General features: G+C 36.4%; 2 protein-coding genes across 3 annotated transcripts in view; both read right to left on the bottom strand.

The window, feature by feature from the left end:
- TCEAL9 (transcription elongation factor A like 9) overlaps positions 1-25,273 on the bottom strand; it is a 47,555-nt gene extending 22,282 nt beyond the window's left edge. For both annotated transcript variants that reach the window (XM_059386164.1, XM_059386165.1), the window contains exons 1-3: positions 25,251-25,273; positions 24,555-24,621; positions 19,934-20,004 (exon numbers count right to left, since the gene is read on the bottom strand). The gene's annotated coding sequence lies outside the window, so the exon portion shown is untranslated. The remainder of the gene's footprint in view (positions 1-19,933; positions 20,005-24,554; positions 24,622-25,250) is intronic.
- On the bottom strand, positions 23,228-25,267 carry TCEAL7 (transcription elongation factor A like 7). Its single transcript, XM_059386168.1, has 3 exons — positions 25,251-25,267; positions 24,555-24,621; positions 23,228-24,205 (listed from the first exon to the last, which is right to left on the bottom strand). The coding sequence occupies exon 3, from the start codon at positions 24,189-24,191 to the stop codon at positions 23,889-23,891; it is 303 nt and encodes a 100-aa protein (XP_059242151.1). The 5' UTR covers positions 24,192-24,205; positions 24,555-24,621; positions 25,251-25,267; the 3' UTR covers positions 23,228-23,888.
- Positions 25,274-26,818: the final 1,545 nt, after the last annotated feature.

The following is a 26,818-nucleotide window of genomic DNA, read 5'->3' as shown; positions in this document are numbered from 1 at the left end:
TTGGGGTACAGATGGCCCTTCTTTTCACGACATCTGTATCTTTGGGATAAATACCCAGGAGTGCAACGGCAGGGTCATAGGGAAGCTCTATTTTTAATTTCTTGAGGAATCTCCACACTGTTCTCCAAAGAGGCTAAACCAACCTGCATTCCCACCAACAGTGTAAGAGGGTTCCCCTTTCTCCACATCCCCTCCAACACATGTTGTTTCCTGTCTTGCTAATTTTGGCCATTCTAACTGGTGTAAGGTGATACCTCAATGTGGTTTTAATTTGAATCTCCCTGAGGGCTAGTGATGATGAACATTTTTTCATGTGTCTGATAGCCATTTGTATGTCTTCATTGGAGACGTGTCTGTTCATATCTTCTGCCCATTTTTTTATATGATTATAGAGAGATATATTTTATGATGATTAAACTGTCAATCTTATAGGAAGGTACTAAAATTGTAAGTCTGTATCCTTCTACTAACATTGCTTCAAAATATACAATACAAAAAATATCAGACATAAAAGGAAAATTAGAGAAATGTAAAGTTGTGGTGGAACATGTAAATATACCTCTCTAAATAACTAATAGGATAATTAGAAAAAATCAGCAGAAGTATTAAAGATTTAAGCAATAAGACTAACAAAGCTGACCTAATTTACACATATAGAGCAATACAAACTACAATTGGAGAATATACATTTTTTTTCAAATGCAAACAGGAGACATTTGCTAAAATCAACCTTTTACTCAGTCTTTTAACCAAGTAGTGACAAATTTTAAAATATTAAAATAATTAAGAATATGTTCTTGGATGACAAATAAACCTAATAATGACAAATGGAAACAACAAAAATCTCAAAGTGTTTGGAAATTAAGCAATACATTTCTCAGTAATTCATGAGTAAAAACAAAAATTACAATCAAATTTAGCATTACCTTTATTGAATGATAATGAAAACACAACAAATGGAAACCCGTGGGAGGCAGCTATCTGTGCTTAATAAAATATTCTATGGCTTTAAATGAATATGTTAGAAAAAAGAAAGACTGAAAAATAATCTTAAAATTTAAAATCTTAAAATTAAAGAAAGACTTAAAAATTATCTTATGTTTGCCTTAAAATAAATTTTTTGGGGAAAACAAATCCACATGATTCTTAAAACAAGAAATAACTAAGAATAGAAATTAATAAAAAAGAAATGAAACAAAAAAAGAAGCACACAAAAGTTAATTGCATGTAAATACTAATGAATCAAAAATTGTCCAAGAAAAAAAGAGAAGACATAATATAAGTACCAAGGATAAAAGAAAGAAGAACAGTACATATTCTACAGATTTTAAAAATATAATAATAGAATAATAAGAAAAATGTCATTCTAGTAAATTTAAAATTTAGATTAAATCCATGAATTTATAAAAAACACAACTTACCAAAATGGAAAAAAAGAAGAAATAGAAAATCTAACCAGTCCTATATCTATTAAGTGAAACTGCATGGCAATTTAAAAATTGACATAATTCCCACTTTTATGGTGGCAATTTAAAAATTGACATAATTCCCACTTTTATGGTGACAACAGGAAGAGCTATGAAGACCCACTCAACAATTAAACATTTAACCATTTAATAAGTCTTTAGGAATTATCCTAAAGGAAAATAGCCCATGAAGAAACATTCATTAAAGGAAAATCTACCAAAACTTGGTAAAAACAATAAGGGTTCCTGGCATTTGAACCAAGACCTGCTGCCTCCTTCCTCTTCACCTCCAGCTCAGCTTAACAGAAACTATACTCTGGAGGCACAGCCAAAATTACAGAGCTTACTTTCCCCCTCAGTTCCCAATCAAGGTTTATGTCTCACTGGGAGGGCAGGTCACCAGAATTTCTTACCTCCTCCAAATTGGAGTTGAAGAAGCTAAATTCTTAGTGAATGTGACCAAGAAGTCATGGGTTCCTTTCTAGTAACCAGTCACTACCCAAAAGACGGTTGTTTTACCCAACAAGGCAGACCAAGAATAAAGGGGTCCTAAATGCCCTCATCATAGATTCCTCTTAGAGCAGAGATTTCATACCAGGAAAAGCAATCAAATAAATAAATAAACAAATAAAACCAGAGGCTACAGTCCTGCCAAAAGTAGCAGTTCACAGCTTTTGCCCGGGAGAGAAGTAACCCATAAAAATAGCTTCTCAGCTATCCCCAAAAGAGAGGACTCAATTTGAAACACAGTCTGGGGAAGATAAAGCTTAAACTTACACTAGAAAACATTAGCTTTCCTTAAATAAAAGCAACAAGTTAAACTAGAGGCCAGCTAGTACACCAGAGAAAATTAGGGGGAGAGTTAATAAATAAGAGTCTCCTGAGGGTCAGAATAAACTTGAAAGACTGGCCTCAAAAACTATACCTGATTGAATTTAATTGGATCAGACTTTTAAGCATTTTATCCCCCAGGGCTTTGTTGAAAACAGATCAATCAGCCTATAATTAGCGGAGCCTAATAGGCCAAGTGTAATACCAAATGAAGCAAACAGCTTAATACAGAGATCAGAGAAAGAGACAGTCAAAAAGTGTGTTGGCAAAAACAACTGTAATTCCAGGATGCCTGTATATGTGCCTGTTTGCACCCTCTGAGGAGTGATACCCAAAATGTTCACACAGTGGGGGAAACAGCTTCACTAACATAACCTAGTTAAGTCACAAAACAAGCAAGCAAACAACAACCAAACCAAAGAATGCAGAAGGTGGGGGGAGTGTTAATTTGTATTCAAATATGTTAAAATATACTACCTAACCTGTGCAGATTTCAACAAAAGTTACAAAATACTCTATCAAGAAAATTGCATTGTACAGAGTAAAATATGATAAGATTTATTCCTTGAGATTGAACTTAATTCCAACTACTATAACAGGGGCAGCAGGGGATTTTTATAATCAATACACAAGGAGAAAAAGTCATTGGATTAAAATTACTAACAGGAACTTGATTAGATATCAAGGGTGGAGGAAGAGGAACTTAATTGACTTTCAAGGGTCGAAGGATTCTTACTAAACTAGCTTACCAGGATTCTTGCTAAAATGAGGATGAAACTAATCTTGACAAAACTAAAACTAATCTTGACAGTCCAAGGACAGGGCCTAATCAAGAAGAAGGCTTGGGATGCCTGGGTGGCTCAGTTGGTTAAGCATCTGCTTCCGACTGAGGTCGTGATCTCAGGGTCTTGGGATTGAGCTCCATGTTAGGCTCCCTGCTCAGCGGGGAGCCTGCTTCCCTCTCCCTCTACCCCATCCTCCTCCCTGGCTTGTGCTCCTGAGCTCTTTCTCTCTCTCTCCCTTTCTCTCTCTCTCTCAAATAAAGTCTTATAAAGAAAGAAAAAAGTCCTTGCATATAAAGTCAGTACAAAGAAAGAAGAATATGAGACCCATGTACAGGAAAAAGGAGGCAACACAAACTATGCTGTGAGAAGTACCAGATGTCAGACTGAACATACAAAGATTTTAAAGTAGCCAATATAAATATCCTCAAAGAACTAACAAACAATGCTTAAAGAAATAATGTAAGATATGAAGACAATGTTTTATATCAGAGATATAAATAAAGAATATCAATATATAAAGAATATCAACAAAGATTTTTAAAAATAAGAAAAACAATGGAAACTCAATCAGATGAGTATAATAATGAAAATGAAAAATTCACTAAAGGTGCTCAACAGATTTCAATAGAAGAAAATATAAGTGAAGTTGAAGAATGACATTGTGCAATCTGAAGAACAAGGATAAAACAGAATAGAGAAAAATGATCAGAGACTCAAAAGATGTAAGACACACCAACATATGTGCAATGGGAGTACCTGAAAAAGAGGAAAGAGAAAAGAGTAGAAGAATATATTCAAAGAAATAATGGCTGTGGATGCCTGACTGGCTCAGTCAGTAGAGCATACAACTCTTGATCTCAGAGTTTTGAGTTCAAACCCCAAGTTGGACATAAAACTTACTTAAAAAAAAAAGAGTGGCTGAAAATTTCCCAATTTGCTAAAACAAAAAACAAACAAAATCTGGAAAAAGAAGAGCAAATTCAACTGAAAGCAGCCTGAAGGAAGAGTATTCTAAGGATTACAGAAGAAATTAGTGACATACAGAAAAGAAAATATAGAGAAAATTAACAATATTGGTTCTTTGAGGAATGAAATTGACAAAACTTAGGTAGACTGAAAAAAGAGAAAAGACAAATTACTACAACGAAAAATAAAAGAGGGGACAATACTATCAACTTTACTGTTATAAACTGGGTTATAAGGGAATATTATGAACAACTAAATGCAACAAAGTCAATAACTTAGATTAAATGGACACATCCATATAAAAGACAGAAACTACTGAAAGTGACTCAAGATGAAATAAAAATAATGGCCCAAACTACTTAACTTGGTGAAAAACATTAAATCTCCACATCAAAGAATCTCAACAACTCCAAGGATAGAGCAAAAAAGATCTACACCAAGACATAAAATTGAACCATTGAAAGAAAAAGAGTCGAAGTCAATAAGAAGAGTGACTTATCACAAGTTAAGGATACTCAATAAGATTATCATCTAATTTCTCACTAGAAATCATGGGGATCAGAAAGCAGTGCAATGACACATTGAAAGTACTGAAAAGGGGCACCTGGGTGTCTCAGTGGGTTAAGCCTATGCCTTCCACTCAGGTCATGATCTCAGGGTCCTGGGATGGAGCCCTGCATCAGGCTCCCTGCTCAGTGGGGATCATGCTTCCCCCTCCCACTCTTCCTGCCTCTATGCCCACTTGTGACCCCTCTCTCTGTGTCAAATAAATAAAACCTTAGAAAAGAAATAAAGAAATGAATAACAAAGTATATATATATATCTTTAAATTTTGTATTATTTTATTTTTTCAGTGTTCCAAAATTCATTGTTTATGCACCCCACCCTGTGCTCCATGCAATATGTGCCCTCCTGAATACCCACCACCAGGTTCACCCACACTCCCACCCCCTTCCCCTCCAAAACCCTCAGTTTGTTTCTCAGAGTCCACAGTCTCTCATGGTTTGTCTCTGATTCTGATTTCCCCCAACTTACTTCTCCTCTCCATCCCCAATGTCCTCCATGTTATTTCTTATGCTCCACAAATAAGTGAACCATGAGTTCTATATCTGGTACAACTGTCCTTTTAAAATAAGGGAGAAATTAAGACACTCTCAGAAAAGCAAAAGCTAAGTGAGTTTGTTACTAAGAAAACTGCCCCACAGGAAATGCTAAAAGGTATTCAAATGAAATGACCTCAGTCATATAAGAAATAAAGATCTCTGGTAAAGGTAAATGCATGGGCAAATATAAAAGCCAGTATTACTACACTTTTAATTTGTAACTCACTTTTTATTGCCTGCTTGACATAAGAAATATGCATAAAAATAATTATAAGTTTATGTTATTAGATACACATGGGTAAAGACGTAATTTGTGACAAAACCACAAAAGAGGTAGACAAAAGAATACCAAAGGAAACTGAACACAGGTACACATATATTTGCACATGAATATTCATTGCAATCTTATTCACGATAGGTAAAAGGTGGAAAATCCAAGTTCTCATCAACAGATGAATGTATAAACAAAATGCAGTATATATATCCAATAGAATAATATTCATTTATAAAAATGAATGAAGTTCTGAAACATGCTGCAATATGGATGAATCTTCAAAAAATTATATTAAATGCAGTCAGCCAGGCACAGAAGGACAATATTGTATGATTCCATTTATATATAAGATATCTAAAATAGACAAATTAATAGAAACAGATTGTAGATTTGGAGGTTACCAAAACTGGTGGAGGGAAAAATGCAGAGTTATTGCTTACTGGATACAGTTGCTGCTTGGGCTCCTGAAATAGTTTTAGAAATAGATAGGAGTGATGCTTGCATAACTTTGTGAGTGAAATTAATGTCACTGTTCTGTACACTTAAAAATTATTTAAATGGAAAGTTTTATGTTATATATGTTTTACTAAAATTAAAAAAAACTACCGAATTGACATGATCTGAAAATCTGTTGTGACTATGTTGCTTCTCCCAGTATTCAATCTCTTGACTGAAGCTTTGTTTGTATTCTCCTTTTTTTTTAAGATTTTATTTATATAGTTGACAGACAGAGATCACAAGTAGGCAGAGAGGCAGGCAGAGAGAGAGGGGAAGCAGGCTCCCTGCTGAGCAGAGAGCCCCATGCGGGGGGCTCAATCTCAGGACCCTGGGATCATGACCTGAGCCCAAGGCAGAGGCTTTAACCCACTGAGCCACCCAGGCACCCCTGTATTCTCTTTTGATCATTAGCTCACTCTTAGTCATTTTACTTAATTGTATTTAGTTCTTAGTGCCCCTCCCTGGGACATTCATTATCCTTTCTCTGTTTACCAGAAAGGGGCTACAATTCCTTTTAGGGCTATTGGCTATTAGCACGTCTTCTTTGACAAATCTTTATTTCCTTTGCATCAAAGATGTGTGTGTGTGTGTGTGTGTGTGTGTTATAAGCACGAGTGTTGTATTTTTGTAGTGGTGTCATTCTAGTAAAAGAACATATGCAGATATTTGTAGTGATTTAAAAAAAGAAGTTTTACTATGATTCTGGATCTTCAGCCAGCCCTACTTTGTGCTGCTACTTCTAAAATGGTAAAGGTATATCTTGTTTTATTGTGCTTTGCTTTATTGAGCTTTGCAGATATTGTATTCTTTACAAATTAAATGTATGTGGCAACCTTGCTTTGAGCGGGTCTATTGGCTTCATTTTTCAACAGTATTTCCTCACTTTGTATCACATTTTGATAACGTTTGTAATATTTCAAACTTTTTCATTATTATATTTGTTATGGTGATCTGTGATTAGTAATCTTTGCTGTTATTGTTGTAATTGTTTGGGACACCACAAACCGTACCCATGTAAGACAACAAACTTAACTCATAAATGTATGTGTGTCCTAACTACTCCATCAACCAGTCGTTCCCCATCTCTCTCCCTCTCCTCAGGACTTTATGCCCTGAGACATGACAATATTGAAATTAGGTCAATTACTATCCCTACAGTAACCTCGCATGTTCAAGTAAAAGGAAGAGTTGTACGTCTCTCATTTTTAAAGATACGATATGATTAAGTTTAGTAAGGAAGGCATGTAAAAAGTCAAGATAGGCTGACAGCTAGGCCTCTTTCACCAAACAATTAGCCAAGTTGTAAATGCAAAAGAAAACCTCTTGAAGAAAATTAAAAGTGCTACTCCATTGAGCATGTGAATTAGAAAGTGAAACAGCCTTACTGTTAACACGAAGAAAGTTTTAGGGGTCTGGGAAGAAGATCAAATCAGCAACAACATTCCCTTAAAACAAAACCTAATACGTGGGGAGGGTGTGTGCTTTGGTGAGTGCTGTGAAGTGTGTAAACCTGGTGATTCACAGACCTGTACCCCTGGGGATAAAAATATATGTTTATAAAAAATAAAAAATTTAAAAAACAAACCTAATCCAGAACAAAGCTCTAAGTCTCTTCACTTCTCTAAATGCTGGGAGAGGTGAGGAAGCTGCAGAAGAAAAGTTTGAAGCTAGCAGAGATTGGTTTATTAGGTTTAAGGAAAGAAGATGTTTCCATAACATAAAAGTACAAGGTGAAGCAGCAAGTGTTGATGCAGAAGCTGCCCCAAGTTATCCAGAAGATCTAGATAAGATAATTCATGAAGCTGGCTACACTAAACAACAGATTTTCAATGTAGACAAAATAGCTTTCCGTTGGAAGAAGATGCCATCTAAGACTTTTGTAGCTAAAGACAAGTCAGTGGCTGGTTTCAAAACCTCAAAAGAAGGGCTGACTCTCTTGGTAGGGTTATTGCAGTGACTAACTTGAAGCCAAAACTCAAGTACCATTCTGCAAATATTAGGGCCCTTAAGAATTATGTTAAATCTACTCTGCCTGTGCTCTATCAATGGAACAACAAAGCCTGAGAGCCAGCACAACTATTTACAACATAGTTTACAAAATGTTTGAAGCTCACAGTTGAGACCTACTGCTAAGAAAAAAAGATTCCTTTCAAAATATTACTGCCCATTGACAAATGAACCTGGTCACCCAAAAGCTCTGATGGAAGGTTCCTGGGTGGCGTGGTTGGTTAAGCCTCTGCCTTCGGCTCAGGTCATGATCTCAGGGTCCTGGAATCAAGCCCCGCATCAGGCTTCTCCCTCTCCCTCTGCCTGGCCCTCTGCCTGCTTGTAGCCCCCTGCCTTTGTCAAATAAATAAATAATAAATAAAAAAATTTTTAAAAGTTCTGATGGAGATGTATAATGAGATTCATGTTTTCATGCCTGTTAACACATCATTCATACTGCAACCCATGGATAAATGGGTAATTTCCATGTTCAAGCCTTATGATTTAAGAAATACATTTCATGATGCTGTAGCTGCCATAGTGATTTTTCTGATGGATCTGGGCAAATTAAATTGAATCCTGTAAAGGATTCACCATTCTAGATACCATTAAGAACATTCATGATTCGTGGGAAGAGGTCAAAATATCAACACTAACAGGAGTTTAGAAGTTTATTTCAACCCTCATGGATGACTTTGAGGGGTTTAAGACTTCAGTGGAGGAAGAAAACTAGAATTAGAAGTAGAGACTGAATGGAACTGAATTTCTGCAACCTCATGATAAAAATTTAATGGGTGAAGAGTTGCTTCTTATAGATGAGCAAAGAAAGTGATTTCTTGGGATGGAATCTACTCTTGGTGAAGATGCTGTGAAGATTGTTGAAATGAAAACAAAAGATTTAGTACATTACATAATCTTACTTGATGAAGCAGCAGTTAGGATTTGAGAGGATGGACTCCCAATTTTGAGAGAAGTTCTACTGTGGGTAAAATGCTATTGCTTGCGACAGAGAAATTGCATAAGAGAAACAGTCAATGCGGAAAGCTTCTCATTGCTGTCTCTTTTAAGAAATTACCACAACCACTCCAAATTTCAGCAACCATCATCCTGATCAGTCAGCAGCCACCAACATTGAAGCAAAATCCCTTACTAGCAAAACAATTATTATGAATCACTGAAAGCAAAGATGATGGTTAGCACTTTTTGGCAATGAAATTTTTTTTATTATGCATGTACATATTTTTAGACATAATGCAACTGCACACTTGATGGACTATAGTAGAGCAGAAATATAAACTTTTATCTTCACTGGGAAAACAAAAAATTCATGTGACTCTCTTTATTGCAGTATTTGCTTTGTAGATATTGCAATATTTCCAAGGTATGCTTATATACGAAACATGGACAGGATACAGGTAAGACATATGCTTACTTATTTCTAGTACGTTGTTTTACCCCACTCCTGTGTAAGCTCCCTGCCTGGTGAGCTGGGCTAGAACTTTGAAAAAAAGCACTCTGTAATATAGCATATACTGTTTAGAATGCTGACAAAGCAATTTTTGTTGGCTAGACAATTAACGAATAGCAGCTTTCTGGATGTGCTAGCATGCCCAATAAATGTCTATTGCTCACAATAGCTATCATTTTTTAAAAGAATGAAAGTTTTCCAGGTGATATATGTATGTAGATCATGAGGTAGATACTACAGATAATATTCCCATTTTACAGGTAAGTCTATCATGGTTCAAGGAGGTTATACAGCATACTTAAGTTCACTGAGCTAAATGAAGAGTCACATCTAGAATTTATATCCAGGTTTGTCTGACTATATAGCATGTGATCCTAGACACAAGTTCCATTGTCTCTATTTAGAATATATAAAACTTCCATCTGGATCTTCCACAGACATCTCAAACTCAACTTGTCCAAGTATGATCTTGCTATCTTTCTCTTGCCCTTATAACTTTCCCTCACACCATTCCTTCTCCTTTTTTTCATGAACCTTATTTCAGTAATTGGTGTCAACATACCACCAACTTCGATGCCTTCTCTCTCATCCTATACAATCAATCAACAAGTCCTGGAGACTCTGACTTTTATTTGGGTATGATCCCATTTGTGTATATATATTTTTTTAAAACAGTCTTTAAAAAACGGTTTTAGAGCAATTTGAAATTCACAGTCTTCCAAAGTGGCTATACCATTTCACATTCCCACCAGCAATAAGTAAGTGAGTGTTGCTGTTGCTCCACAACCTTGGCAGCATTTGATATTCTCAGTGTTCTAGATTTTTGTCATTTTAATAGATCCATAGTGGTATCCTGTTGTTGTTTTAATTTGCATTTCCATGATTACATATGGTGTGGAGAATATTTCCGTATGCTTACTTCCCATCTATATATTTTTTGGGTGAGGTATCTGTTATGTTCTTTGGCCCGTGTTTTAATTGGGTTGCTGGCTTTTTTACTGTTGAATTTTATGAGTGCTTTGGGTATTTTGGATAACAGTCCTTTATCAGATGTGTTTTCTGCAAATATTTTCTCCCAGTCTGCGGCTTATCTTCCCATTCTATTGACATCGCCTTTCACAGAGCAGAAGTTTTTCACTTTAATCAAGTCCAACTTATCAATTATTTCTTTCGTGGATTATATTTTGGAGTTGTATCTAAAAAGTTATCATCTGGGGGGCCCGGCTGGCTCAGTTGATAGAACATGTGGCTCTTGATCACAGAGCTGTAAATTCAAGCCCCACATTAGGTGTAGAGATTACTTAAAAATAAAATCTTTAACAAAATGAAATGAAAATAAGAAGTTATTATATCCAAGGTCATATAGATTTTCCTGTGTTGATTTCTTTGCACTTAGTTTTATGATCCATTTTTTATTTAATTTTTGTGAAGGGCATAAGGTCTATGTCTAGGTTCATTCTTTTATATGTAGATGTCCAGTTGTTCCAGGACCATTTACTGAAGTACATTTCTTTGCCTTTGTTCCTTTGTCAAAGATCACTTGACTATATTTTGTAGGTCTATTTCTGGGCTTTTTATTCTGTTCTACTGATCTATACATCTATTCTTTTGCCAATACCACACTGTCTTGTTTACTATAGCTTTATGATAAGTCTTGTAGTTGGATAGTAGTGTCATCAGTCCTCAAACTTCATTCTTCTTTAACATTGTGTTGGCTTTTCTGGGTCTTTTGCCTCTCCCTATAAACACTGAAGTGACTTTATTGACACCCACAAAATAAATTGCTGGGATATTTATTGGGATCTAACCTTTAAATATGTCTCTAAAACTAGTTTCCCTCACATATGGCTTCACAGGGAAATTCTACCGAACATTTAAAGAATAGTTAATATCTATTCTTCTCAAAACTTTTTAAAAAATGGAAGAGTGAGGAAAGCTTCCAAATTCATTCTATGAGGCCAGCATAACCATGGTACCAACACAAGATAAAAACACCACAAAAAAGAAACTGCAACCCAATATCTCTGATAAATACAGATGCAAATATCCTCAATAAAAAACACAACCCACCAATATGTTAAAAAAATCATTCACCACTATCAAGTGGGATTTTTTCCTGGGATATAATGGTGGGTCAATATTTGAAAATCAATCAATATGATACATCATATCAATAAGAGAAATTATAAAAACCATACAATTATTTCAACAATAGTTGTAGAAAAAGCATTTTCAAGTACAATAGCCATTTATGATAAAAAGTCTTTGACAGTAGGTTTAGAGAGAACATACCTCAACATAATAAATGTCATAAGTGAAAAAACCCACAGTGAACATCATACTCAATCGGGAAAAAATGAGAGCTTTTCCTTTATGGTCAGGAACAAGACAAGGATGTCCACTCTCACCACTTTCATTCAACATAATTGTGGAAGTCCTAGCCACAGCAATCAGACAAGGAAAATAAATAAAGGCATCCAAATTGGTAAAGAAAAAATAAAACTTTCACTATTTGCAGATGACATATAAATATATATTGAAAACCCTAAAAATGCCACCAAAAAAACTAGTAGAACTAATAAATGAATTCAGTAAGGTTTCAGGATACAAAATCAATGTATAAAAATCCATTTCACTTCTATACACTAATAATGAAGCAGCAGAAAGAGAAATTAAGAAAACAATCCCATTTATAATTGCACCAAAAATAATAATATATCAGGAATATAAAATTAACCAAGGAGGTGAAAGACCTATACTCTGAAATCTATAAAACATTTATGAAAGAAATTAAAGATGGCAAAAATTTTTACTACATAGTGGGAAAATATTCTACTACACTGTGGAATATTACTCAGCCATTATTACAAGGAATGAAATCTCACCATTTGCAACAACATGGATATTCCATGTTCATGAATTGGAAGAACAAATATTATAAAAATGTCCAAAGTAATCTATAGATTCAATGCAATTCCTATCAAAATCCCAAAAGCATTTTTCACAGACTAGAACAAATAATTCTAAAATTTGTATGGAGCTACAGATCTCAAATAGCCAAAGCAATCTTGAAAATGAAGAAAAAAACTAGAGGTACCACAATCCTCAGATTAATCCCAGATTTCAATTTATACTACCAAGCTGAAGTAATCAAAACATGGTATGGTACAGGAACAAAAATACACTCATAGATCAATGGAACAGAATAGAGAGCCCAGAAATAAACCCATGATTACTCTCTTCAACAAATGGTGCTGGGAAAACTGGACAGCTACATTCAAAAGATTAAAACTGGACCACTGTCTGACACCATACACAAAAATAAACCCAAAATGGATTAAAGACCTCAAAACCACAGAAATTCTAAAAGAGAGCATAAGCAATAATTTCTCTGATATTGTCCATGACAACAATTTTCTAGATATTATCTCCTGCAGCAAGAAAAGTAAAAGCAAAAGTAAACTATTGGGACTACATAAAAATGAAAAGCTTCTGCACAACAAAGGAAACAATTAACAAAACTAAAAGAAAACCTACTGAATGGGAGAAGATATTTGCAAATGACATATCTGATAAAGGCTTAGTATCGAAAATATATAGAGAATTGATACAATTCAACACCACAAAACCAAATCCAATTTAAAAATGGGCAGAAGAGGGGCGTCTGGGTGGCTCAGTGGGTTAAAGCCTCTGCCTTCGGCTCAGATCAGGATCCCAGGGTCCTGGGATCAAGTCCCGAATTGGGCTCTCTGCTCAGCGGAGAGCCTGCTTCCTCCTCCCTCTCTCTCTGCCTGCCTCCCTGCCTACTTTTGATCTCTACCTGTCAAATAAAAATAAATAAAATCTTAAAAAAAATGGGCAGGAGACAAAAACAGATATTACTCCAAAGAAGACATACAGATAATAGACATACGAAGAGATGCTCAGCATCACTTATTATCGAGAAATGCAAATCAAAGCCACAATGAGATAGTACCTCACACCTGTCTGAATGGCTAAAATCAACAACACAAGAAATAGCAAGTGTTGGCAAGGATGTGGGGAACCCTCTTGCACTGTTGGTGGAAATGCAAACTGTTGGAGCCACCGTGGAAAACATTATGGAGATTCCTGAAACTTTACAAATAAAATTACCATATGATCCAATAATTCCACTACTGGGTGTTTACCCAAAGAAAATGGAAACACCAGTGGGAAAAGATACATCCGCCCCTATGTTTATAGAAGCATTATTTGCAATAGCCAAATTATGGAAGCAGTATCCATCAATAGATAAATGGATAAGGAAGATGTGGTACACCCCTCCACACATGCACATGCACATGCACACACAGCGGAATATTACTCAGCCATTAAAACGAACGAGATCTTGGGGCACCTGGGTGGCTCAGTGTGTTAATCCTCTGCCTTTGGCTCAGGTCATGATCCCGGGGTCCTGGGATGGAGCCCCACATCGGTCTCTCTGCTCGGCAGGGAGCCTGCCTCTCTCTTTCTCTGCCTGCCTTTCTGCCTGCTTGTGATCTCTGTCTGTCAAATAAATAAATAAATTCTTTAAAAAAAAACCGAATGAGATCTTGCCATTTGCAACAACATGGATGGAGCTAGAAAGTATAATTCTAAGTGAAATAAGTCAGAGAAAGACAAACACCATATCACCTCCCTCATATGCAGAATTTAAGAAACAAAACAAACAAGGGCAAAAGAGACAAACCAAAAAACAGGCCCTTCAGAAAACAAAATGATGGTTACCAAAGGAGAGGTGGGTGGTGGGTGGGTGAAAGAGGTGAAGGGGATTAAGAGTACACTTATTGTGATGAACACTGAGTAATGTATAGAATTGTTGAATCACTGTATTGCACAACTGAAACTAATAGAACGCTTTATGTTGTGATGAGCACCAGTTGATGTATGGAACTGTTAAATTACTATATTATACACCTGAAACTAATATGACACTGTAAATTAACTAACTGGAATTAAAATAAAAATTTAGGGATGCCTGGGCAACTCAGTCGGTTAGCTGCTGCCTTCGGCTCAGGTCATGATCCCAGAGTCCTAGGATCGAGTCCAGTATCGTCCAGTATCGGGCTCCTTGCTCAGCGGGGAACCTGCTTCTCTCTCTGCCTCTGCCTGCCACTTTGTCTGCTTGTGCTCTCTCTGACAAATAAATAAATAAAATCTTTAAAAAAAAAGAATGTGATAGCTTTAAAATAAACATTTAAAGTAAAGAAAAAATAATACAGCACTGCATGTTAAGTATACTGGAATTAAAATTTTTTAAAAGGAAAAAATTAAAAAACAATAAACAAAAAGGTAAACAATAAAGAAGACTAGTTTTCCTCTCCAACTCTTCTACCACTACACATTTAAGCCACTACCATGCTTCCTGTTTAAATGAATGATGCCAGCATACTTTTAAATGCCAAAGTCAGAAACATGGATATTATCCTTCACTTTTGTTCCCTTACTTCCCTCAATCTCCTCAATAACCAGTTCCTGAGAACCCAACATTTTAATTATCTTCCACCTCTGTCCACTTTTGTTTTCCAATCCTACTGTCTGTTATTGCCCTGGTTCAGGTTCAGGACCCCTCCCCACCCAGTCACTTCTCTCCTGGAATAATGTGAAAAATTACCTGCTGGCCTCACTGTTATGTGTTGTTACCATCTAATGGTTTAATTTTTTCAAAATACAAAATCTTATAAAAATCACTGCTATTCAGTATTTTCTTTCTTTCTCCCATGGTCCTGTGAGACATGTACTGTTAGAAAAAATTTTTTTTTCAGGGGATGATGTAGTGAAGAAGAAACCGCCACCTTCTCCAGAATAAAAAGGAACTTTGAGTTATTTACATATGAGCGTTTAGCAGCTTGCGGCCTTGTTATCATGGAATGCTGAGAGAATATGCAAGAAGTACATCTTTTGGTTATTTAGAAGATAGGAGTCCAAGATCTTATGTAGGATAATTACTGTAAAAATGTCAATTATGCATAAATTCATAATTTAAATCACAAAGAGTGTATTTTGGAACTTAAAAATGTTCAAAAATTCCTCTGAATTACAAATGCTCATAAGAAGCAAAGAAATTGATGAAAATAAATAATAAAGGTGAACTTGTAGTGCCAGATAAAGTAATACATTTTTATCTTTATCTATTGTTTTTTAAAGATTTTATTTATTTATTTGACAGACAGATCACAAGTAGGCAGAGAGGCAGGCGAGATAGAGAGAGAGAGAGGAGGAAGCAGGCTCCTTGCTGAGCAGAGATCCCAATGCAAGGCTCGCAGGGTTCAATCCCAGGACCCTGAGATCATGACCTGAGCCAAAGTCAGACGTTTATCATGACCTGAGCCGAAGGCAGAGGCTTAACCCACTGAGCCACCCAGGCTCCCCAAAGTAATACATTTTTAAAAGTGACTTCTTGACAATAGAGAAAATAACTAAGGAAGAGCATTTGAAGTTGACAGATCTCGGAACAACTTGGTTTTTAGAATATGATAAAGATAGCCTTTCAAATTCAGCAGTAAGAGCTAAATAATTTTTTTATAATGCTCTAATATTATGCTCACTTGGACACCAGACAATCTGGACCCAGACTTCTCAACCCAAGGGACAAGAGTTCATTGCCATCTTTATCCTCATCAGGGAGTACCATTAAGTAAACCTCTATATATTCACAACATAGTATGGCCATCATAACATGAATGTATAGATATTGACAGGTAGGTCTCATCAATTCATAGGGAGGACACATGGAAAAGTAGGTAAATTGGAGCTAGAATCTCAGGCTTGACTACTCCAGTGTTAAAAGGCATTGCATAAAATTTTGAAACTGCTTTTTCATCTGTAAAGTTAGAATTATATCTACAACATAGGTATAAGTCCATGGTTCTAAATGTAAAAAATACAAATAGAAATCACTGTATTTCTAGCACTGAGCTAGGTTTAAGAGGACATAACTGACCTACTGGAAATGACATTTGGCTGACATTTTGGCTAAGTAGTTAAAACCCATTGACATGAACATATTTTGAGGATGATTATGGACTACAAGGAATAGGACAAGAAGAGTTTAGAGAAATTAGCAGTTTTCATGAACTGGTTTAGTCTGAAAAGACTACAGGTTAAAAAAGTTTTTAATATGGTCCTGGCTATGATGAGATGGAATAGATACTCCCATGCATTGTTGATGCAACTGTTAATTGGTATAGCCTTTTAGGAGCAAAATATGGAAATATTTCTAATAATTAAAACATGTTTAATATTTGTATTGAGGTGAAATTCACATAAAATAAAATTAACTATTTTAAGTTTATAACTCAGTGGCATTTAGAATATTCACTTTGTTGCGCAACTGTTCACTTTTATCTGGTTCCAAAACATTTTTATTACCCCCACAAATGAGTCCCTTTACCAATTTACCCATTCTGTTCTCTCTTCAACCCTGACAACAACTAATTCATTTTTTGTCTTTATGTATTTACATATTCTTGACATTTGATATGAATGGAATCATCCAATATGTGACCTTTCATGTGTGGTCTCTTTTACTTAGCATATTTTTTTTTTTAAGGTTCATCCTTGAACCTTGTAGCATGTTATCAGTCTTTCATTCCTTTTTAGGGTGGAATAGTATTCCATTATATGAATACATTACATTTTGTTTATCAGCTCATCAGTTGATGGGCATTTGGCTTGTTTCCATTTTGAGTTTTATTTTTGGAATAACATGAGGCAGGGGTTTGATCTCATTCTTCTGCATGTGGATTTTCAGTTGTCTCATCACCATTTGTTGAAGAGCTTATTCTGTCTCCCATTGAAAGGACTTGTCATCCTTGCTCAAACTCAATTGACAATAGATATATGGGTTTATTTCTAGACTCTCAGTTCGATTCCATTGATCTACATGTCTATTCTTATGCCAGAAGTACATGGTTTTACTATAAATTTGTAGGCTTTTAAAATAAGAAAGTGTGAGTCTTCTTACTTTCAGCATTTTTTATTTATTTGGGATTTCTCACAATTCCATATTAATTTTACTCTCAGCTTTTCTATTTCTCAAAAATAGACTTCTTATTTTGATAGGAATTGCATTCAATTCTTTCATTGCTTTGGGAATTATTGTCGTCTTAACAAATATTGAGTCTTCCAATCCATGAACATGGAACATCTCTGCATTTATTTAGGTCTTATTAATTACTTTCAGCAATTCTGTAATTTTCAGTGTACAGATCTTGAGATACCTTAAATTTATTCTTAAGTATTGTATTCTGTTTTGTGCTTTTGTACATAGAATTGTTTTCTTAATTTCATTTTTTGATTGCTCATTCCTAGTGTATAGAAATACAACCAATTTGGAAGAGCTGATTTTGTATCTGGCAATTTGCCAAGTTCATTTATTAGTCTTAGTAGACTTCTTACATATTCTTTAGCATTTTCTATATACAGGATAATGCCATTGGCAAATAAAAATAATTTTGCTTCTTTTGTTCCAATCTGGATTCAATTTTTTTTCTTGCTTAATTTCTCTAGCTGGAACTTTCAGAACTAAACTGATGGAAGCAAAGATCCTTGTCTTATTTGTGATCTCACATGGAAAGTTTTCAATTGTTCACTATAGAGTATGATCTAGCATTGAGTTTTTCATAAATGCCCCTTATTATGTTGAAACAATCTGCTTATATTCCTAGTTTGTTGAGTGTTTTTATTATGAAAGGGTATTGGAGTTTGACAAATGCTTTTTTTTTCTCTATCAATTGAGACGATAATGTGTTTTTCCTTTTCCTATATTAATATAAGATTTTGACATTGATTTTCATATGTTGAATAACCCTTGAATTTTGTGGGTAAACCCCAGTTCATCAGGATATAAAATCCTTCTGCTGGCTTAGTTTGCTAGTATTTTGTTGAGGATTTTTCTTTTAAGATTTTATTTATTTATTTGACAGAGAGATAGTGAGAGAGGGAATGCGAGCAGGGGGAGTGGGAGAGGGAGAAGCAGAGTTCCTGCTGAGCAGAGAGCCAGGATCATGACCAGAGTCAGGGCCCTGGGATCATGACCTAAGCTGAGGCCAGAGGCTTAACTACTGAGCCACCCAGGCAGCCCTTGTTGAGGATTTTTGCATCAATATTCATCAGGACTTTGGAGGTGATTGATATGTTTATGGTATGCTTTGTGGTAAATAAACAAACCAACAAAAATATGTACATATCACATGATCCAGCACTCTCACTACTTAATATTACCATGGAGATATATGCACACAGGTGCACAGGAAAGCATAGATAAATGTTTATTATGACATTGCTTGTAAGAACCAAAGTATTGGAAATAGCTCAAGTCATCAAAATGGAAATGTTAGGGCGCCTGGGTGGCTCAGTGTGTTAAGCCTCTGCCTTTGGCTCAGGTCATGGTCTCAGGGTTCTGGGATCAAGCCCCAAATCGAATCGGGCTCTCTGCTCAGCAGGGAGCCTGCTTCCCTTCCTCTCTCTCTCTGCCTGCCTCTCTGCCTACTTGTGATCTCTGTCTGTCAAATAAATAAAATCTTTAAAAAAATGGAAATGTTAAATAAACTGTGGTCTATCTATATCAAGGAAACTACACAATAAATAAAAGGAATAAGATTCTTATACTGACACACCTCCAGGAATATTGTTGCATAAAAACAACAGGGCAATAGATGTAATTTTACAATATTTAGTTAAAATGCAAAACAGAAATATATAAATTTCTAGATGGATATCCATCAAACTAGTGTGTTTAATTGTGGGAAGGGGATTGAAATTGGAGGTGTGGGTAAAACAGTATATTAAGATGAAATAGACTATCTCAGTGAATTTTAAGCAGTTTATTACTCATTCACATCATAGTTTAATGAGAGTTATTGGTTTTCCTGCATGGCTCTGCTCTATTGATTATTCAGGTATCTAGCCTGCATTCCTCTCACAGTCATGTGTTCCAGATGGTACACATGGTTTCCAAGATCACTGAAAGGAGATGGAAAGATTACCGAGCATTGTTTTAGAAGTGTCTTATATTACGTTTGGTAATATAAGATATTACGTTGGGACCCCAACATATGTGCAAGGGAACTTGGAAAATCTAAGAGATCACATACTTTTTGATCAAGCAATCTTACTTTTCAGAATCTATTCTGTAGAAATACAATCACCAGTAATTTGAATATATGTGCAAACATTTTAGTTGCAGACAGCATTGTTTTTAGTGGGCAAAGTATAGAAATACATGTTGAGTGATGGGGAACAATTTTAATAACATACAGTACATTCATACTATAGAAAATAGATTCATTTGTATTTATATTTGTGGACCTCTGGAAAGTCCTATAGGACTTCCATGCTGAGAAGAAGAGAAACAATACAAGTAACTCAAAGTCATATAAAGAAATAAAGGACAACAGTAAAGGTAGCTACATAGGTAAATATAAAAGCAAGTAGTTTTTCATATTTGATTTATAACTCTTTTTTTCCTATATGACTTAAAAGACAAATGCACAAAACAATAATTATAAAGCTATGTTAATATGCACACTCACCATTCATCCTGTTTCAGCTGAGTTGTGCAGAAGTCTCCTTATAATGGTTTATGATTCCTAATTAAGGGTTCCTGAAAGTCACAATGTAGTATTATAATATGTAATTAAAATGAAAAACAGAAATACATAAATTTCTAGATGGATATCCATCAAACTGAGAAGTGTTATAGGGAGGAGATTGAAATTAGAGGTATGGTTAAAGCAGTATGAACCAGGTAATTAATTATTTATGACGATATTATTTGTGACAATAGAAACATAAAGATACATGACGTCTTTTCTTAAAGATTTTATTTATTTATTTGAGAGAGAAAGAGAGCAGGAGCTGGGAGGGAGGGACAGAGGGAGAAGCAGACTCCCTGCTGAGCAAGAAACCCAACATGGGGCTTGATTCCAGGACCTTGAGATCATGACCTGAGCCTTAGGGAGATTCTTAACTGACTGAACCATGCAGGCACCCCAAGATGCTTTATGTCTTTACTTAAAAATATTCCTATATTGATGCTTTAATATAAGAATCTCATTCGTTTTAACTCTTGTGTAGTTTTCTTAGCATAGATAGACAACTTTTTATTTGACCTTTCCCTTTTAATGACCTAGGCTATTTCTAATATATTGGCACTTACAATGACAGTAAACATCCATCTATGCTTTCCCACGCATATGTGTACATATATCTCTATGGTAATACAAAGCAGTGGAAGTGCTGGGTCATATGGTATATACAAATTTTTACTGGTTTGTTTATCTTTTTTTTTTCCATCTGTAAAGTCTATTGGGGTTATAGAGATATTTTCCCACTATTTGTCATGATATTGAAAATATTTCTTCACAGGCTGTTTCTTCTCTTTGCACATTTTATATTTTTTTTCTTTATAATTTCTGGATTTTTTTCATGCTTAAGAAGATAATGACATCACAAGACTATACATGTTTTTAGTTAATTTTCATTGCAATATTTTATTCTTGTTCTTCACATTTACATACTTTCTCTCTTTTTAAAAGATTTTGTTTCTAAGTAATCTCTACACCCATTGTGGTACTCAAACTTACAACCCTGAGCTCAGAGTCATATGTTCCACCAGCTGAGCCAGCCAGGGGCTCCTTGTTCTTCGTTTTCATCTTTAGTCCACCCGGGGTGTATTTTTGTGTATGTGGTGAATAGGAATCTATGTTCATTTCCTTCTGATTGGATAGCACATGTACTTGATTCTTAGGTTTAAAAAAATCCTTATAAATATGTGAAATCCTTAAATAAAAATTGTTTATAGCTAAACATTTGCTCACTACTATGATTATTTCCTTAGGACACATTCCAAACTGTAGAAATATTGCATCATGGTATATGCAATATATACAGCATTTGGTACTTACTGTGAATAGAAGCAAAAAAAAAATGGATGTAGCAATTTACTCTCTCAACAAGTATGAGAATGCCTACATCCTCAACAAAACTGAGTATTGTAAGCAAACATTTGTCTATTTGATAGGAAATTTTTAAATTTTATTTTCCATTTGATTTTTCATCTCCTACTGAGGCTGAATAATGTTTATTGTTCACATAGACTTACTTGTTAGATACACAATTTTTAGGCTATGATAACCACCATTTTGACTTTCAGGAGCCCTAAGTTATGAATTGTAAACCATTTGACTCTTTGATTATAAGGAGACTTCTGCACTGCTTAGCTGAAACAGGGTCTATGATGAGATTATATGAAGCAATAATGGAGACCATGATATCATAGGAGACCCCAAATGGAGGGCCAGGGCAAAATGCAGAGATTCTGATTCAGAGTAAGAGTATCAGTGTGTATGGGGACATGTGTCCAAATTTTGCATTTTTAGCAAGTACTCCAGATGATTATAATGTAAAGAGTTATTTGAGAAATCAGTTATGCAATGTTACAATAATTTTATAGACTGAATATGAGAAATAATCCCTTTCCTGTTGGGTCCTACTTGAAAATGCAAATTATAGTTTGCAGTGAAATAGATTATTGCCATTTTATGCAAACAGAAGTAAAACTGGGCCAAGAACACTAGATTTTAAGTAAAAATTTATTACATATCCACTATATATGTCACTAATCAAAAGAAGTATAATGAAATACATGATACGGTATTTACTTTGAGATGCAAAATGCAAGAAGTCCAATTAGGAAATAATGTTTAAATATATATATATATATATATATATATATATATATATATACCTATATGTATATATATACACACATATATATATGTATGTGTATAATATATATAAGTATAGCTATGTGTGTGTATATATGTGTTTTTGTAAGACTAAACATATATATATTTATATATACACACACATTTGCACTAAATATATGTACAATACATATTGTACATATGTACACTAAAAAGTACATATACATATATAGACATATATGTATATGTTTATATATAATGTTATATATATTATATATATATATATTAGTCTTACAAAATTTTTCCATGTTTCAGGAAGGAAAGTAATAGAAAGATGGGGATAGCTTTCTTAGATCTATTTTCTGCATTGTTTTGTGCAATTTATACCTGTCCCCTGAGAGTCTTCTGACCCAGCAGGGCAGGCCTGCAAGGAACCTTCAGGAAGAGATCATCTCAAGAGGAGGAAGACAAAACCTTAGTCCTTAGACCTAAGGCAACTCTAACTGCAGGGGTTTTTTTAATTCTAACTGCAGGGTTTTTTTAAATTCTAACTTGTACCTTGGTCCAACTCCAAAAACGGCTTCATCATGTCCGACCCCTAACACAGAGGAGGGGTCCTGGGATTGAAAACAAAAGAGGCTGTCTTGCTAGGAACCCTGCAAGGCATTGTGGCCCAAGCAGTCTCACCTGTGTGAAGGGTCCCCATGAAGCAGAGAGGCTTCAGAATACAGAGTGAGGGGTTCAGCCCACTAGGGACTCCAGAAAAGTGAGTGAGTTTTGGCACCTGGGCGGACCCCAGTGCACCAGGAACAGTGAGGGCCAGCAGAGAACAATGGTCCCAGCAAAAGAGGCAGCAGGTGCCCAGCAGGGGAGAAACCAGGGGACAGAACCCAGGGGAAGAGGAGGGCAGGGCTCAACAAATACTGGCATGAAGCCCCCACTGCCTTGCCTACTAATGGACTTGTTCCTGACCACAGGTGAGTTGTGTCAGGGCCCGCCCTCAAATAACTGATACTCTGCAGCAGGTTGGGGTTCTATATGCACAGGTGGGAACAAGAGTCCACCAAGCGCAGCTCAGAGTCACCTCATTTCTTCCTCACAGCAGCCCTGTGAGCCAAATGTTTTCCCTGTAAAAAAGACTGAGTCTTAAAGCAAGTATATCTGTAATAATTGCCATTTTATTCCTCTGGCTAAAAGATCCAGAGGTAATTTGAAGTTTACATTTCCTTTTTATAGTTCTGTTGTCAGAAGTTTATTAAGTGTTTTACTGTCCTTCAAAGGTGATTGACAAGGTTTTTGTGTCTGTTTATTTTAGTTTTTTGTGACACAATACACACACATACACACACATATATATTCATTTTGTGGAAAACGAGAAGATGCCGATAGTCAAAAAAGAAGTACAAATCACACAGAGGTTCACTGTTAACCTTTTGGTGTATAATAATTCATACTTTTTCTTTTGCATTTTGTCATATATAAATGTACACATATGTGTATATATATATACACATATACACACACTGTTTTGCAACTTATTATTTTTACTTTACAATATAAATAAGCATCTTCCCATGCAAATGAATAAAACATCCTCATTAAATGAGTGCGATTGGGTCAAAAGATGAGACGTTGGTAACAGGAGTCATATGCAAATCAAAGGAACACTGGAGGATAGGAGTAAAAAGGTAGCAATATCTAGCAAGAAAATGCAGACAAAAAGACGCCAATGGTGGTAATATTAGTAACAGAAAATAGTTGAATTCAGGGGAGAAATGCATTAAATGGGATAGGGACGGTCCAGGGAATGCCTATGGTTAGAATGCAGAGCCCTAAATTTCTTTCTCAGACCCCTTATCTCTTCCAAACACCTTTCCATCTCATCTCCCTCCCTCGTCATTTCTTCATCTTTAAAGTGCCTATAGTCTATGTCCTCTTTAAATTCCTCGAGGGACTGAAGCAGCCTTTGCCTAAAATTCCCCTCTGTTTGCTGGCGTTCAAATTCTCCATAGGGGCGTTCTTCCTCTCTCTTTGGCACGCTGTACTTGGGCTTTCCTTCATTTTCTTTGCAGGGTTTTTGCATGATGTTGTTTCCAGCTTAAGCCCGGGGAGAAAATGTAGAGCGAATTGCTTCATTTCTTTTGATTCAGGTTTGTCAGTTTCTCTTTAAAGCAAGATACCTAATCTCCCACCCGCTGCCACACAGGTCCAGCCCATTGAAGTTTGAGATACCGCCCCTTCCTCCCGCACTCCAACTCCGCCTCTTTTCTCCTCCCTCTGCAACCCACCATTTCCCCAGCAGACAAGGCTAATGGCCTCTCTGACGGGCCCGGGAGAAAGGGAGCAGACCAGTAGTTAAGCTGTGAGGCGGCAAATTTTACCCAGCTCTAGCCCTTCCCAATTTCCACCCTCAGAGACCCGGGCTGAGTGCCTCCCTCGCACTGACCTGTGAGGATTCGGGATAGTTTCTCTTCTTCTTGCCTCGAGATGTCTGTGAACACAGACCCTTGGACCTGCAGACAGAAAGGAAGGGAGCGGGGAGAAAGGAGCTCTCTCTGTGGATCCACCAGTCCGAGAGACAAGACACTCATTATCTTGAGCCCGGGATCCTCACAACCGTCGTTGTCCAAAATTTCCTACCTCCTAGTTCCTCCTCCTATCCTTATCCCTTCTTCCTGGATCCCTGCCTCCACCCCCAACCCCTCACCCTTTTGGCCTAGCCATTGCGAGGGCTGCTGTCCCCTCGCCACCCCCACCCCCCACTGCAGGACCCACAGGCAGCCACTGAATGAGAGGAAATATTTTCAAATTAGTCTAAATTTCTGCCTCCACCACAGGATTCTAGCCATTCCCCACACAACAGCCCACACCTCATTTCCTCAACGGAATTGGAGGAAGAGGAGGATAAACGGAAAGCGTGCCAATCCCAGAGAAGCCGATTATTTCTAAACTAACACTCTATCTGTAGGTGTCTCTCCGGAGACTTCCACCTACTCCCCACCGTCCTTTCAAACAAATAAATAAATAACAATCATCTCCCAAGGAGTTTGCAGGGATTTGGGCAAAGTGAGCCTGGACCTATTCCTGTCGCTAGATTCAGCCACTACCACCCGAGGCGTCCCAGCAGTTTCCTCAAACCAACCTTCTGAGATTTAATGAATTTAAGTCCTCTTTCTCTTGGCCACAAGCAGGAACGCCTACAGGACAGTAAGGAGCTGGTACCCAGAGGAGGAAGAACCCCGGAATATAAGGACTTCGCAGCAGCTGCTGGTCACGTGAGGATTATGTCATCCTCCAACTCTGGCCCCCACTTTCCCCTCCCACCAGCTGTGCTGTAGAAGTGCAATGGCATACCAACCTCCCACCTCCCCACCACACCAGGCCCTGTCACTCATTTTCATCACTGCTAATTCCGGAGGTCAAAAGTGACACCCTTCTCCCTGTGGCTGGAATTTGCCTTTCTCTGATTACCAGAGAAGGGCTGCATCTTCCCATAGTCATGTTAACCACTGTTACTTTAGTGGTTGTGTTGAGAGGATTGCACATCCTCTTCTAAGCTACAACAAAAAAGGTAGCAGTTTTCCCTCCACTAACACCCTCCCCCACTCACCAATAGCCACCATTTGCCTTGCTGTTCATTTCTTGAAATCAAAGTAGAGGGGGTGGGGTAAATTAGGAAAGTAAGTAATGATTGAGATTGTGGTTTTTCACTTTTGTTCTGATAATTTCCTACTCTTCCATTTTTCCATCAATTTATTATATTCTTCTTTAATCAGAAATATAGTAACAATCAGTACATTCGGAAAAAAGACTCAAGATAGGAGGGAAAAATGACCCAGCCACCTGTTTCTTCTGCTGAGTCATAAGATAAATATAGACCCTCCAGGCAGACACATTTTTGGAAGTTTAAAACATACAGGGCAGCTGGAGGCTACTACTCTTCTGAGGAGCTCCTAAGCATGTGAAGCCCTTTGGTTAGGTGAACTACTGAGACCATAACCCAACAGCACTTTGCCCCTAGAATTTCAGATCTCAAAAATCAGTCGTAAAACTTTACTGGTTTGATCTCAGTATCAAGCTCTCTCTCTCTGTTTATACTATGCAGTTTCTTTAGTTCCTATTTGCAAGAGATCTTCCCTTTCCTCCATACTCTTATTAAGAATCAAAGAGTTTTTTATTTCTCCCAGACACTGTCATCTTATTAATGTTTTCTTAGACCTCATTCAGCCACACTGAGGAATTAAGACTAACAGAAACTGGTCACATTACCAAATTTTTTGTTGCTAAGGATTTTCGTACTAATCTAAGTGAATTAGTTTGGGTGATATGTTAGTTTGAAATATATACAACAGAAAGAGGGATGTGTTCTTTTTTCCCTTTGATTTTTTTTTAATATTTATTTAATTCAATTTAATTAACATATACTGTATTATTAGTTTCAGAGGTAGAATTCAGTGGTTCATGAGTTGCATAAAACATCCAGTGCTCATTACTTCAGGTGGTCTCCTTAATGACTATCACCCCAGTTACCCCATCCCCTCCTACCTCCCCTCCAGTAACACTCAGTTTGCTCTGTATAGTTAAGTGCCTCTTATGGTTTGTCTCCCTCTGTTCTTACCGATTTTATTTTTTTTCCCTTCCTCTATGTTCATCTGTTTTGTTTCTTAAATTTCTCATATGAGTGAAATCATATGGTATTTATCTTTTTCT

The sequence above is a fragment of the Mustela nigripes genome, chromosome X, assembly GCF_022355385.1.
Source record: "Mustela nigripes isolate SB6536 chromosome X, MUSNIG.SB6536, whole genome shotgun sequence".
Classification (NCBI taxonomy): domain Eukaryota; kingdom Metazoa; phylum Chordata; class Mammalia; order Carnivora; family Mustelidae; genus Mustela; species Mustela nigripes.
Note: the sequence above shows the minus strand (reverse complement) of the source record. Positions and strands in the feature narration are given on the sequence as shown.

What these genes read in the sequence shown, in the direction of transcription:
- TCEAL7 (XM_059386168.1), bottom strand. Translation starts at nt 24,191, where the DNA reads ATGCAAAAACCCTGCAAAGAAAATGAAGGAAAGCCCAAGTACAGCGTG.